The sequence below is a fragment of the Nicotiana tomentosiformis genome, chromosome 8 (assembly GCF_000390325.3).
Source record: "Nicotiana tomentosiformis chromosome 8, ASM39032v3, whole genome shotgun sequence".
Taxonomy (NCBI): domain Eukaryota; kingdom Viridiplantae; phylum Streptophyta; class Magnoliopsida; order Solanales; family Solanaceae; genus Nicotiana; species Nicotiana tomentosiformis.
In genome coordinates, this window is record NC_090819.1 from 118,916,612 (window position 1) to 118,933,238 (window position 16,627).

General features: G+C 33.9%; 2 protein-coding genes across 2 annotated transcripts; both read right to left on the reverse strand.

Annotated features, from left to right (window-relative positions):
* Positions 1 to 487: 487 nt before the first annotated feature.
* LOC104107026 (oleosin L-like) lies at positions 488 to 1,597 on the reverse strand. Its single transcript, XM_009615706.4, has 2 exons — positions 1,254 to 1,597; positions 488 to 871 (listed from the first exon to the last, which is right to left on the reverse strand). The coding sequence occupies exons 1-2, from the start codon at positions 1,529 to 1,531 to the stop codon at positions 733 to 735; spliced, it is 417 nt and encodes a 138-aa protein (XP_009614001.1). The 5' UTR covers positions 1,532 to 1,597; the 3' UTR covers positions 488 to 732.
* Positions 1,598 to 15,471: 13,874 nt separating this feature from the next.
* Positions 15,472 to 16,039, reverse strand: LOC104107027 (uncharacterized). Its single transcript, XM_070182707.1, has one exon. The coding sequence runs from the start codon at positions 15,888 to 15,890 to the stop codon at positions 15,489 to 15,491; it is 402 nt and encodes a 133-aa protein (XP_070038808.1). The 5' UTR covers positions 15,891 to 16,039; the 3' UTR covers positions 15,472 to 15,488.
* Positions 16,040 to 16,627: the final 588 nt, after the last annotated feature.

The following is a 16,627-nucleotide window of genomic DNA, read 5'->3' on the forward strand; positions in this document are numbered from 1 at the left end:
TAGGAACCTGAACAAGATATTGCCTGGCTATTGTTCTTGATAATATTCACCCACGGAATTGGTTTCTTAGCCAATTGATGGTGTGATATCCAAATTGAGATTGCTCAAGTTCCAAAAAAATTGTGCTCTAAGCTTAAGATAAAAATAAATTGTGCTGATTCATGATACCCTCAACCTCAAGGGCCATTTCAGCTTTTGCATGAACTCAGATTACTTCATCCTATTTACTTGCCCTAGTACTCTATTTGCTAATTAGAGGAATTAACCATGGCCTTGTGCCTTCTCCTCAAATTCTTTTGGATCCGAATTAAGTAGTCTCCCCCGCACAAAATGGTATCACTAAAACCACGAAGGTTTACAAAGTGGTTTCATTAAAACCCCTCATTTACCAAACGGGTTCATATACCCATTCAACCAAAGGGATGAAGCAAAACTAAAACACACAGGTGTGTGTGTGTAATTCTTTTATTCAATGGACAAAGACAAATAAACAATGAACGAGATGCATTAAGCCAAAAGCAAATGTTATTACAAAATCATTTGATTAAATCTACCACAAAATCCAACAGCACATCTCCATATCAACACAGAGATGAGACACTTTAACACACAACTCAAAACAAAAAACAAATTAATTTAAAAGAGTACATCATGCATGTAATGCCTAAAACAAGCAGTTGTTCCTCAAAGTCCACTGAACTTAATTAAAAACAGTCCTCTCCCCTTTCAATTCTAAGTACCCTTAATCTGTTGCTGTGCCTGATGTCCCAATTGCTCAGCTTTCTCCTTTATATCATGGGCTGCATGCGCAAGCCTATCTCTCGCGTAATCGATCTTATCCGCTCCGATTGGGTGCTTCCCAATGGTGTACCTATTACAGGACAGATAAAATTTGATTCAAACTTCTAAATTCTCAGCATTAATAAATGCATTACACACATTATATTTTCTGATAAGGATGAATGTGATAAGGGTGAAATAGAAAGTTCAAGTTAATTTAGTACTAAATTTAAAAATGTCACTTTTTAGGACGTAAGACTAATATTTTTTTTTATGGTTTTATAAGTGTTCCGACAGGGCAGAGCTAGATCGACTAACCTAGTGTTTGCTTAGACCCTGTATTTGTATTATTAGAAAATTCTAAATATGTACGTTGTAGACACAAAAACTATAAGATGAGCTATGGGTTGGTAGCGTTTCCAGAACCCATAAACTTTAGGGTCTTTAAACCCTAATTCTGCGCGAGTGTGTACCTGTACATCCAGTAGAAAACAAAAGTAGCAGTAGCACCAAATCCACCAGCAGCTAATAACCCACCGAGGATCATGAAAATGGTAATAGTAGCGGGTACAAGAACAGGGCTGAAAATGACAAGCAAAGGAGTGGCCACAACTAAGCCAATGACAGTGGCGGCCAGCGTTAAGCCGGACAGAACCATCAGCGAACCACCAACAGTCACAGCAGTGGTGGTTTTTGCCACTTGACGTGACAGCTGCTGGTGCTGTTCATGGCGTGGTTGAATCTGAGACATTTTTTTAAACTTTTGGAGATGATTTTTTTTTAATTGAGAAGAGATAGAGATGAAGAGTGAAAAAGCAGAAAGGAGCGGGGAGTGTAAATATAGAGATAGGTTAGTGCATGCTGGTAACGTGTGAGTGTCTGAGTTTGCATGCATTTGTTGCTTGACACGTATCATTTGTCTCTGCTCTGATTTACTAGCTGGCTTAGGCCTTTGGAATCATTTCCGGGCGATAATATCAACAGTTTCTCTGCATTTAACATTTAATGATCAAAATCATACAACTAATTAAATAAGGAAAAATATAATTTCTATACACTGGGTTTCGACAATTTCTAAAATATTAAGTTTCTTAATTATTAATCGATAATCTGAATGAGTTTCCCTCTTTTAGCCAATAACTTAGCAGGAGGGAGGGTATGAGTTATGACTACGTTATGCACTACGGGATGAGGTCAAGGAAATAAATTTTTTGATAGAAATTTAATGGACCAGTCCCCTAAGAAAGATTACGAGAATTCGAATTCGAGTTTTATGTTTCGCTCTTGAAAATTCAAATGTCATGGCATTTATTATTAATTCTTTTTCCTTTGAGTCATACAAGCTTTTTATCAAAAAGAGAAGAAAGGACGGGTGAGTCATAGATGATATTTCAAATTCAAACAATCTGAAAACGAAACCGTCCCGTATTTCAATAGTCTGTTACCAGTTTCAGAAAAAGAGGAAATTTGAATTGAATTGCTACCAAACGTAAGAAATCAACAGAGAATCTCGTAGGAATTGGTTCTAGGTGATAAGAAATCCGATAAATGAATTGTTTCGCAGATAATTATAATTTAAACACATGGTTGTTCATATGAGGTTTTGGCACAACAAGTGTCACGATCCAAACCGAACGACCGCGACGGGCATATGGTGTCTTACTCAACCGAGTACCAACATAACGTATCTTTCTAATTATACCATCATGGGTAAATGGGCCAGAAGGACCGTCATGAGATAATCAGAAGAAAACATAAGGGAATACTCGACATAGGACGATCCAACATGATATACAAACTTATACATGTGACATACGAGCCTATAAGACCGACATGATTATTGTACACTCAAAACATAGATCGACAAGGCCATACAAGTATCCATATACATGACATCTGTCTACAAGCCTCTAAGAGTACATAAACGTCATAAAGGCCGGGACATGGCCCAGCCATACCAATCAATACATGTCCCAAGCATACTTACCAAATAGGTAACTACGACGCAAATGGAATGCGCCAACACTTTCCGATGAGCTGATAGCCTACTAGGAGGACTGTCAACCTGTCTATCGGGACCTGCGGGCATGAAACGCAGCATCTCCAAGCAAAAGGGACGTTCGTACGAATAAAGTATCGAGTGTAAGGCAGGAAAACATAAATAAGAACAGTAATATAAAGAGAGATAGAGAAGATACAACCTGTAACATCTAAATGCCTTTGAGGGCTACTGACATGAAATGCATGATACATATATATATATATATATATATATATATATATATATATATATATAAGATTTTAAAAACATTCTCCTCTACGGGCATCATCATCATCATATCGTACCCGACCGTAATAGGCTCGGTAAAAACGTACCCGGCTATCATCAGGCTTGATAGAATCATACCCGGCCACGTGGAACTCAATAAACCCAACTGATCAGTGGTTGTACAATAGGTGCCGTACCCGGCCGACTATAGCGCAACTCGGTAGAGTAAAATAGATACATATATATAATGCATACTGGACTCATGGAATCACGTTCTAAACCTTTCGGAGTGACGTAAGGTTGTCACATCTTCGATTAACATTATGGACATCCATACCATCAATATGAGCTTCCATACGATTCAAAGATCATATATACTTGCTTAGAATAACTTTATAAGGAAAGAACAACATGGACAACATTAGTTGTTAGGAGTAGATCCGTTATGAAATAGCTTATCGTTTATGTTCATTTCACTTTAGATCATGCCAAAAGAAAGAAGAAAGTGACTTAACATACCTTTGCAATCTTCTCTCCAATCGTCAACGAAGCTCAATATGATCTTACATCTACAATGAGGAAACCGACTTCGTCGTCATCACATAAGCGTTGTAACTCTCATATTTCAAAACCAATATTCTACAAGAAAATGGACAGCACCTCCCTTGTTTTTACTACATCCCATAAATTATTAAAAGTCCCCAAACAGCCCAAACAACAATCAGTAGCTATATGGAACACAACCAACACAATAACACGTCGAGTAACAAGTTCAGTTAATGTCTAATAATACTAGATTTTGAATCCTTTCTCTCTTATTTATATTCAGAAAAATGTTGATAATAACAACACAATATACTCAGGTTATTGCATAAATTTTTCAGCCATAAAATGCTGCAAGAACACCTGCCAAACAGCCCAACAATCAACCAACATTACTAACAAGCTTTTCGATTGATATCTCATAAAATCTAGCTTGAACGACTTAGCCGTAACTTGAATAAACTTAAATACATGTAGAGTAAGAGGTTCCTTACCTTTAAACAGATAGAACAACTCCAATTTGAGCTTATTTCACCACGAAATATCCTTCCAACGCAGCCACAAGAACAAGGAAGAGAAACTAACAATCAATTTGGGTTTCTCGACACTATAATCACTTGGAAGAGTTGAAATTACCTTGGGTTGATATGAAAACCTTGGGAGAGTATTTTACAGAACTTAAACTACTTAAAAAAATTCCCCACATGAGGTGGAACCACACCAAAATCAGCAACCACAAGAAGAACAAGAAACTCACTAGCGCCATGGGATTCCCGATACTTGATTTGTGTTGTTTTCCCTTGGTTTGGGTCTTGGATCACGAAAGAAGTTTGAGAGAAAGTTTTTAGGTGTCTAGGTCTGAAGAGAGTGAAAAAGAATGAGTTAAAACCGGGTTGTAGGCATCACATATATATATATCAAGATATCTCAACCGCTAAGTGGGTCCCATAGGGAGCTACTTGCGTAGTCTCGTAAAAACGCGAATGTCTCTCTACTCCGATGTCGTTTCGATGAACGGTTTAATGCGTTAGAAACTAGACTCGTAGATCTTCTATTTGATATGTGGATCAACCCGTAATTCTTATTATATTGAGAGAAAATCTCTTCTACTTTTGACCTAATTTTCAGCACATTATGAATATAACTTGTGATGACCTTTGTCAACTTTTGTTCCACAACTCGCTTGACTTCAAAACGTAACATACGATTATCATACGACTAAAATAACTCATAACATAATCTCCTTATCATATTGAACACCCTAGTTTCACCCCAAAAGTACATGTTATAACATTCACAACTTGTCGACTTTCGACGAAATTTATTTTCTTAAATTTGTTTAGCTTCTAAGCTTTCCAACCCTCTTGGTACTTGTTATTCATGATCTTAAATATTTGTAACCTCCAAGATAACAAGATACTTAATTACTTTATATACTTTCAAAAATGATCTCATTTCTGAACTTTTATCAATTGATTTACGACGTACTCTCACGTACGAAAACATGAGGTGTAATAACGATATACGTAACAAATGGAGGAGTTTGGCGCTTATATTCATTTGAAGGTCATTTTGAGCGAAGTCATCTAAAAGTTTTGAGGTAATTTGGTCTGCATATGTAGTAAATGACCCGTAAGAAAACTTATCAAAACATAAAAAAGTTAGTTTCTTGTTTAGTTTAAGTTTGTTGAAATAGCAATGATAAATAAAGAGCAATCTTCTGGCTTTGAGTTCCATCCTCCCGTCCTTTTTTTTTTTTTTTTAATTTAATTTTTTAACTATATAATAAATGGAAGTTCTTTGTGCGACGAAGGGTATTTGAGTAAATAAATCAAAAGTGAAGGCAGATTCTATCTGGTTCTCCTTTCTCTACTGTAGTGCCACGTGTTAATGGTAGGGAGACTCACCCGAACATCATGCTTTTTCTTCGTAGACTAGTATTCATACCCGCGGGTTGCGCGGAGAATTTTAGGACTAAGTATCAAAAAGAGTGACACCATAACTATCCAAATTCTACTATTTTTCTTGAATTACAATTTTGTTATTTAAGTAATTGAATAAATTGAAAAAAAAATTCAAGATAAAGTTTGTATTTAAAATATTTAAAAATATTTATCATCTTTTTATTTTCTTCATGAAATAGTAGATAATATTATTATATAAACCCGTCAACTGATAAATATTGCCGCAACATTATGAAAACGGATGAGTAATAATATAATTAATAGGTTGAAAAGTTATCCGATTTGATAGATACCAACCAAGAAACCTTGCTATGGTACACAATTCCATTTATATGTTGTTCGTAACAATTATCACAATTTGTGAGAATGCTGAAATCTCCTGGCATAGTTGGATCACATAGAAATTTTGAGAATAATAGGTTTTCAATTAAGAAGATGTTGGTGATGGAATTAATGACAATAGTTTTTTTTTTTTTTTTTTTTTTTAAGATGTGGGTTTGGGTTTAGGTTTTTTCTAGAAATTGTCTATATTTATCGATAAATGTTTTTTTTAAAGACGTGAGTTTGGGTTTAGGTATTTTTTAGGAATTGTCTAAATTTATCAATTTCCTAATATTATATTTATTTCCTCTTTTCGTATATTTTTTTCTACTCTTGTATTTAATTAGTTTTTTCATTTAGTGTTTTACTTATAATTTAAATATCCTTATTTTTAATTAAATTATAATTTTAAATTCATTAAAATTATAAAGAGAGAAGTCTTTTAAGATTTTGTTCAAAAGTAAAGATAGAAGCCTTCTATTCACAATCTTCAATTTGTCCAAAATTTATAAATAATATTTCTGTATATTATTTACTGACTTTATAATTATATCTTGGTTATTGTTTTTTGGTATTTAAATTTTTTTCATGAATAATTGTAAAATTTATCAAGTTGTAGTATCATGACACTTGGCTTAATCTTATGAATATTAATTTTTAATCATAAAATTGATAGTGACTTTTTATTAGGTTGCTACTTGGCTTAATATGATATATTTGCCTCTCCTTATATTATGTATAGATAATATATTATATAATACATAGATACCTCATTTAATATAACATAGATAATATTGATTTCTTACTTCGTCCAAAATATATGTTCTTTTATTATTTTGTATAAAAGGTATCAATATTTTAATTATTTTTTTATATTATATAGAATAAGCAATTAAACTTTTCTTCTATTTGTTTCAACATAAAGTTTTGATTTTTACATTTTGGACTTCATCCAAAATATATGTTCTTTTATTATTTTGTATAAAATGTATCAATATTTTTAGAATATTTTGTTTACATTTTATAGAATAAGCAATTAGACTTTTCTTCTATTTTATTTTCAATATAAAGTTTTGATTTTTATATTCTTTACTATGTTGCTTGTAATTATTTCAAATTCAAATTAGACTTTTCTTCTATGTTTAAATTCAAATTCAAAAATAGTAACTAATTATTAATAACACATAGTACATAATTTAGTTTTTTTAAAAATTTAAATTTAAAAAAACTAATTATTACCTAACTTAGCTAATTTTGTCCTAACATTGCCAAGTGACTTTTTATTATGTTGTCACTTAGCTTACTATGGTGTCTTTGCATCTCCTTGTATTATGTATAGATAATATAATATATAATATATAAATACCTCCTTTAATATAACATAAATAATATAGATTTCTTACTTCGTCCAAAATATATGTTCTTTTATTATTTTGTATAAAAGGTATCAATATTTTAATTATTTGTTTCTAAGCAATTCGACTTTTCTTCGATTTTTTTCAACATAAAGTTTTGATTTTTACATTTTGGATTTCATCCAAAATATATGTTCTTTTATTATTATGTATAAAATGTATCAATAGTTTTAGAATATTGTTTTTGCATTATATAGAATAAGCAATTCAACTTTTCTTCTATTTTATTTTCAATATAAAGTTTTGATTTATATATTTTTTACTATGTTGCTTGTAATGATTTCAAATTCAAATTAGACTTTTCTTCTATGTTTAAATTCAAATTCAAAAATAGCAACTAATTATTAACAACACATAGTGCATAATTTATTTATTTTAAAATTTAAATTAAAAAAAAACTAATTATTACCTAACTTAACTAATTTTGTACTAACATTGCCAAGTGACTTTTTATTATATTGCCAGTTGGCTTACTATGGTGTTTTTGCCTCTCCTATTATATACATATAGATAGATTTTTTATTTTAATATATTTTTAAAACTCCAACTTGAAACTACTCCCCAATGCTCTCTCTCTCTCTCTCTCTCTCTCTCTCTCTCTATATATATATATATATATATATATATATATATATATTAATTCAAATAGAGTAATCAATTAATTCAAAATTTAAAATTCAAAAGATTTTTTAGTTAGAAAGGTAGTTTATTTTGTCTTAAAACTCCAATTTGAAACTACTCTCAAATTTGAATTTACAATTTTTTATTTTTTTCAATTTCCTATGATTGATGTGATGATACTAATATTGTCTCCTTTTTGTCCTTTTGGCTTTTTGTTTTCTTGAGCCGAGGGTCTTTCGGAAACAACCTCTCTACTCCTTCGGAGTAAGGGTAAGACCTGCGTGCACACTGCCCTCCCCAAACCCCATTAGTGGGATTTTACTGGGTTATTGTTGTTATTTTTTTCAATTTCATTTTTTATTTAAAATAATTTTAAAACACCAACTTTGTTGGAGCTTTGTCCTAAAAATCTATACTTGGCGTCTCATGGTTATACCACTTGGCATCATATTATTATTTGCTTCTCTTTTTTTTGTGTGTGTATATATATATATACTACTATATTAGAAAGAAACTACTCCCCAATTTAAATTTGCAATTATTTTATTTTTTTATTTCCGTTGTTTATTTTAAAATAATTTTAAAACTCCAAATTGAAACCACACTCCAATTTTGAATTGGCAATTTTTTATTTTTTTATTTTTGTTTTATATTTTAAAATAATTTAAAACTCCAACTTGAAACTATTCCCCAACTTGGATAGGTAGTTTTGTTATTATTATTATTATAAATAGTTTTATTTTTTTTATTGTAGCTAATTTAAGTTTTTCTTATTTTTCGTTTTTTAATTTTAAAATAACTTTAAAACTCCAACTTGAAACTACTCCCCAATTTGAATGAGTAGTTATTTTTTTTATTTTTGATTTCTTAATATAGCTAATTATAAGATATCTATATTTATTAATTCAAATAGAGTAATCAGTTAATTCAAAATATAAAAAGGTTTTTTTAGTTAAAAGGTAGTTTATTTTGTCTTAATAATGCCACTTGGCTTTTTGTGGTTATGCCACTTATCTAAATAATGTGCTTTTGCCTCTCCTTTTATTATATATAGATTATTTTATTTTAATATATTTTTAAAACTCCAACTTGAAACTACTCTCCAATTTGAATTGGTAATTCTTTTTCCATTTTTATTATAGCTAATTATAAGATATCTATATTTATTAATTCAAATAGAGTAATCAATTAATTCAAAATTTAAAATTCAAAAGATGTTTTAGTTATAAAGGTAGTTTATTTTATCTTAAAACTCCAACTTGAAACTACTCCCAAATTTAAATTTTTTATTTTTTTCAATTTTGTTTTTTATTTAAAATAATTTTAAAACACCAACTTTGTTGGAGCTTTGTCCTAAAAATCTATACTTGGCGTCTCATAGTTATACCACTTGGCATCATATAATTATTTACTTCTCTTTTTGTGTGTGTGTGTGTGTGTGTATATCTCTCTCTCTCTCTATATATATATATATACCTACTATATTAGAAAGAAACTAATCCCCAATTTAAATTGGCAATTTTTTATTTCTTTATTTTCGTTTTTTATTTTAAAATAATTTTAAAACTCCAAATTGAAACCACACCCCAATTTGAATTGGCAATTTTTTATTTCTTTATTTTTATTTTTTATTTTAAAATAATTTAAAACTCCAACTTGAAACTATTCCCCAACTTGAATAGGTAGTTTTTTTTATTATTAATATTTTCGTTTTTTTATTGTAGCTAATTTAATGTCACGACCCAAAATCCCACCACATGCGTCGTGATGGCACCTAGTTTCTAAGACTAGGTAAGCCGATTTTAATTACCTTTTGAAGCCCTTTTTTTTTGAATTAAATAAATAACTAAAACTAACAGCGGAACAATTATGAATGTACAACCTCCCAAGACTAGTAGTACTGAGTCACGAACTCTAACTGAATACATAGAATGATCACGCAGACCGAATATACAATACTGTTTGATTACAAGTTAACAGTACAATAAAATGAAAAGACTCCAAGGGACTGCGACGACCAAGCAGCTCTACCTTGAATCCTTACGATACCGCTTTAACTCTGCTCAAGTTCCTTATTTTCAATACCTGGCTCTGCACAAAAATGTACAGAAGTGTAGAGTGAGCACACCACAGCGGTGCCCAGTAAGTATCAAGACTAACTTCAATGGAGTAGAGTCGAGGTACAGTCAAAACACTCACTAGTCAAATAATCTGTGCAATATAGCATACGAAAATAATAGAAAATAAATAACAATAAGGGCAACACCAATCAACTAGTGATTTAAACAGCAAAGCAACAGGAACATCATAAATATTACTCAACGAATAATAAACACAGGTACAACCAATTAATCAAGTATTTCAAAATATACATCTTTTATCTATAAGTTTTTCAATGAAAGTCTCTAGAATATAATCCTTTTCAATGAATATATCTCAAATATACTTTCTTCAAATAAATATATCTTTCAAATAGAATTATTTCAAATAAATCTCTTCCGAATATAATTCTTTCCAATAAATAGCTTTCGGATATAATTCCTTCAAGTAAATATCTTTCAAATATAATTCTTTCAAGTAAATAACTTTGAAATATAATTCTTTCGAGTAAAAGTCACCATGTGACGCCTTATTTAACTTTCATGGCGTGAGAAATATATTCAACGCATCACATCAAATGGCACGGCATTACCTTTGTGCACTTGTCTCATTCTCACCCAATATATATATATATATATATATATATATATATATATATATATATATATGTAGATCAAATCAATTGGCACGGCAACACTCTTCGTGCATTTATATCTTTCTCACAGTACATACATACAACAATACCAACCAAGTGAGAGAAATGCCAATAACAGTAAAAAGAATAAAGTAGAGGTACAATGAAGCAACACGACTACAAGTCACATAGAAAACATAGGCGCACAATAACATCTCAAGATAAAGGCATGGATGTATACACAACAAACAATATCATAATATAATGTATGTCTCTCGTCCTCTCCTGCACAAAAACACCCTTCGTGCCATGAGTATACGATAATAAAATAATAATTGCACGGCATCACCCTTCGTGCTTTTACTCTCATCCTCACCTGATAATATAAATGAAATGGCACAGCATCACCCTTCGTGCTTTACACTCTCCCTCACATAATAATATAATATAAATGGCACTGCATCACCATTCGTGCTTTACACTCTTCCTCACCAAGCACATGTATATCATTAACAATCAATGTAGGAAGTATAAATAACGTCAAGGAGAGTGTTTAATCTACAACACAATACAATAATTCATATCACAATTTGCTACTGACCACAATCAAGTTCCAATATGTAGCAGAATCAATAAATTTCTCAATAAATAGCCCAAGGCTCCACATTCTTGATAATTATATTAACTCATCAATTTAAACTTATTTAATAAATATTTGCAGATAAGGATTCCATCATGAATTTAGTTCCAAGAAATATATCAAATCAATAAACACACGGAATTCACATAAAATCCAAATTACAATAACACCAAATTATTATATAAAACACAAACTTGACAATTAAGGAATGCAGCATGATAACTCAAGTATTTACTAGTGCCAATAATTATCTAATTTAATACATAAAGTTGCCTAAAACTTTAACCAATAAAATTTGCACATATAAGCCCGAGTACGTATTCATCACCTCGCGTACACGGCTTCCAACCACACAATTTGCACATAAGACTCAATGCCTAAGGGGTAATTCCCCCACTCGAGGTTAGGCAAGATACTTACCTTTTTGAAGTTATGCCGATATTCCAAAATCGCCTTCTTTCTTGAATTGACCTCCGGGTCATTCAAATCTATCCAAATTAATTGTATAGCTTTATTAAAATTCATCGAAAATAATTCCGGTTAATAATACGTCGACAAAAAAATTTATTCCCAAAAGTCAACAAAAGTCAACGCGGGACCCGCCTCTTGGAACCCGACATAATTTTTATGAAATTCAAACACCCATTCCGATACGAGTCCAACCATACCAATTTTATCGAATTCCAATAACAACTCGACTTTCAAATCTTAAATTTTTATTTTTGGATGATTTTATAAAAATCTTGATTTTTTCTCCACTAAATTCGAATTAAATGATGGATTCAAAGACATAATCATGAAAATTAATCAAAACTGGATAAGAATCACTTACCCCCAAACACCCACGCAAGAATCTCTCCAAAAATCGCCTTTTACCGAGCTCCAAATTTGATTTTGAGTTATGAACTCAAACCCTCGTTTTTGGGACTTTTAATTCTGCCCAGATAGGCCTTCTTCGCGTTCGCGACCATTGCTTTGCGTTCGCGAAGGCCAAAACCCAACTGCCTCAAATCCTTCATCGCGTTCGCGACCTCCTCGTCGCGTTCGCGAAGGCCAACTGTTTCTGCCCCATCATTTCCTCTTCGCGTTTGCGAACTCCTTGTCGCGTTCGCGATGGTCAGCTGACCAACTCCTTCGTGTTTGCGTTCCACGCTTCACGTTCGCGAAGGCCAAACGACCCCAGGCCCCAATCTTCCTTTCTTCTTCTCGTTCGCGTTGCCTGGGCCGTGTTCGCGAAGGCTTGCCCTGCTCCTTCTTCGCGTTCGCGTCCACAGCTTCGCATTCGCGAAGACTAAATCATTAGTCCCTCAAATTCCTCTTCGCGAACGCGGGACTCCTTTCTTGTTCGCGAAGAAGGAAACCAGACTTCAGCAACATCAGTTCAAACAGCTCCAATTTGGTCCGAAACCACCCCAAAACGCACCCGAGCCCCTCGGGACTTCAACCAAATATACCATCAAGTACCAAAATATCATACGAACTTAGTCGAGGCTTCAAACCACATCAAACAACACCGAAATTACGAATCGCGCATCGAAACGAATTATGAACTTCTAACTTCTAAAACTCGTGCCAAAACCTATCAAACCAAACCGGAATGACGTCAAATTTTGCAGGCAAGTCCCAAATAAAATAACGAAATTGTTCCAACTCTCGGAACCGCATTCCGACCCCGATATCAAAAAGTCAACCCCCCGGTCAAACTTTTCAAAAATTCGGCTTTCACCATTTCAAGCCTAAATTGGCTACAGACCTCAGATTCACAGTCCGGACACGCTCCTAAGTCCAAAATCACCCAACGGAGCTAAAAGAACCGACAGAACTCTATTCCGGAGTCGTCTTCACACAGTTCCAACTACGATAAAAATCCTAAGACTTAAGCTTCCATCTGAGGGACTAAGTGTCCCAAATCTCTCTGAATCATTCGTAAATCAAACTCGATCACACATGCGGGTCATAATACATATTGCGAAATTGCTCGAGACCTTAAGTCACTGAACGCGACATTAATTCTTAAAACGACAAGTCGGGTCGTTACATTTAAGTTTTTCTTATTTTTCGTTTTTTAAAATAACTTTAAAACTCCAACTTGAAACTACTCCCAAATTTGAATGAGTAGTTATTTTTTTTATATTTTTATATTTTTAATATAGCTAATTATAAGATATCTATATTTATTAATTCAAATAGAGTAACCAATTAATTCAAAATTTAAAAAGATATTTTTTAGTTAAAAAGGTAGTTTATTTTGTCTAAATAATGTCACTTGACTTTTTGTAATTATGCCACTTGTCTTAATAATGTGTTTTTGCCTCTCCTTTTATTATATAAGATTTTAAAAGCAAATTTTAGTTTTTTTTTTAAAGAAGAAAGAGTCCATATAAATAGTTTCGAATTAGACAGTTACAGGAAATCTATAGGTCCAAAATCTAAGATCCACATCATACAAGAAAACGCAGATCAACTGAAAAATATTTTACCAATGGATCTCCAACCAGTAACTGATCTCAAAATGTAAACCAAAAAAAAAAAACATGACATTCAATAAGCCTCCAGAATTGGGAGAACAGGCTGCAGGATCTTCCTCACAGTTGTCACTTGTAAATCCAAAAGATTGTCGGACTAATGTAACTAGAAAGGTGATATTGTCGGCCTAACATGCATGTGTTTGCTAAGTTTCCCTTTCACATGAAATCATAATCATCATAACCATCATATGCATTTACCACAGCTTCGTCATCTGCCTTATCAACATGTATCTGCTTCTTCTTTGCACCTTTCTTTTTACTTGCATTGGCTTCCTTTTCTGCTATAATCTTCTCATTTGCAATTGCAGTAACAGAAGAGGCAATTTATTTAGCATCTGCACCTTTCAACGCAGTCATTGACAATCTCATTTCATATTCCTTCTTCAAATATTCATATATTTCCCAGATTCACGATGGCCAAAACTTCCAAGTCTGTACCACAGCAAGCGGCCCCTTCATCTTCCCACCCGGCCGCAAATGTCGAGGTGGCTCCAGAGCCTCCTATAAAAAGCTGTAGACCCGGGGCTTGTTCTATCGGAGATGACTTCATGGTCGGGAATACCTCTGTCAAACAAGACCGAGGTGAAAGAGCGTGGATATACATATGCTCTGTTACTAAAGATACCTTTTCCATAGTCCGGGAGGATTGTAAATGGGAAGGCAAGGACGTGGTTGTCCCCAGACCTAAGGACGATATTACTACCCACGTGGAGGGGTATTTAAGTGTTTACACTTACCCTTTCACGCTGGGCCCGGTAGACCTACCAATCCTGGCCTTTTGTAAGAGGTACGAGGTGTGCCTCGGACAAATCCACCCGTACGTCTAGAGGATTGTGAACCTTTTACACCATTTTATGAACAACACCGAATCTTCTCAGTTCACCCTCGACCAACCACTCCATCTGTACAGTCCCCAAAATTTTCGATAGGGACTAATCAAGCTTGTTCGCCAAGCCACCAAGGCCCCCTTTTCCAGCATCGACAAGGATAGAGACCGAGGTTGGCAAGGGTGTTTTGTTTGGGTAAAAACTGAAGACATGATCCCTCCCGAGTTCCTGCCATTCCTCAAGAAGTAAAATGCATCTTGTAAGTGTAGTCTTTCCTTAAGTGTCAATTTCCCTTTAGTTCTTCTCTCATCACCAGTATTTATAGTCGCGCAGCTATTGCTCGGGTTCCTAATGCGATCCCCTGACTCAAGGAGTGGATCGAAAGAATCTGCAAGCAGATGTCATACCACAAGCGCACGTGGCACAAACTTTCGAGGGGCAAATGGGAAGCCCGTTCTCATAGAAAGGCTCTCCCCTAAATAGTTATTACTACGTCCCAAGCTTACATAATGTTGACTTTCTCCTTTCCCTCGTAGGTTTGTCTAAGACCACCGATTTTAGGCCTCTGGTAGGGGACGAGCATACGTCCTTACCCATCGAACCCTCCATTTCGGGACTGTCTGGGGCTTCCACGTAGGAGAAGAAGAGGAAAAATAAGTCCTCAGGTTCCCCGGATCTAGTGGCGAAGATAAAAAAGAGGGCAGCCACCCGGGCTCGTAAGCCCAAGAAGAATACTAAGTCCAGGGTACCAGACTCTGACTTCCTTCATCGGCTCAGGGATGAGGCCTTGAGCAACCACATATAATGGTAGCTTTTCTCATATGGTCGCAGCTTAATTATGAGAAATCAACGTAACTCAGCATATTCCAAGAAATCATTCTCACTTTTGGGGATGAAATTGTCAATGGTCTTGTCATCACCACCTTTCGTGACGAACAATTCAGCTATGGACTTATAATCAGCTTCTTCCACAAGCCTTTGCTGGCGAAGTTTCTCTGCTACTGGATCTAGAGGCTCTTCCTTGGTATGAATTTCAGCTTCCTTGCCTTTCTTTTCACTAGCTTTTTCAGCAGACTTCTTGGGTGCCTTTTCAGCAGGAGGTTCTGGTTTAGGTGCCGGAACAGGCTCCTTTTCATCTTCCCAAGATTCTTTTACATCATTATCATCTGCATCTTCATCATCCCATTTACTCCTTGGTTGCTCCTTCTTAAGAAGATCCGGAACTGGAACATCCTCCCAATCCTCCATCACTATTTGATTCTCTTCTGTCCACAAAAACTTGTAAATTTGAGTATATATCAGTACGATGGATGGGTGAGTCTCGCCGACGATGCCTTTCCGACGGCGGATAAAGTGACCGAACAGAAAATCTCCGATCGGTGGGTCGCTAAACCCTACTAGACTCCACAATTCTTATCGGCTTCAAATTTTAGTTCTTACTTTCAATTCTCTCTCTCTTTCTGGGCTTCTTCAGGTCATCTCTTCTGCTCTTTCTCTCTCTCTGGTGTGTTCTTCCTCTTACTCCTTCCTTTTTGTTCAATTTGTTCCTTACAATCTTCTGGTTTATTTTATTTAAACTGTTTTTTGTAGATTTTAGTTTTCCGAGACAAATATTGAGAAAATGATTTTGTGTTCGTTATTTTTATCATGCAACCTAGGCATGTTGTAGCCAAAAAGTGTTCTGTGAATTCATAGAATGGGGCATGGACATCAGCAAAGCCACCAATGAAGTCTATTACCATATTTTCTAGATGTTTCAGAGTTCTATTAAAAGCATTTTGTTTCATGGAATTATTATAATATCCATGAAATCGTCCTTGTTTTTGGACTGAAAAGCAGGGAAATTACATGAAAGAAGAAAAGAAGATGTATCAATGTGACATAGAGAGGAGTACAAAAACATCAAAGAAGAAAATGTCCAAGTTCAGTTAGGTTTTTAATATTTTAGCTTAGGATTTTGTGATTTCATATGCGAGAACAAGCAA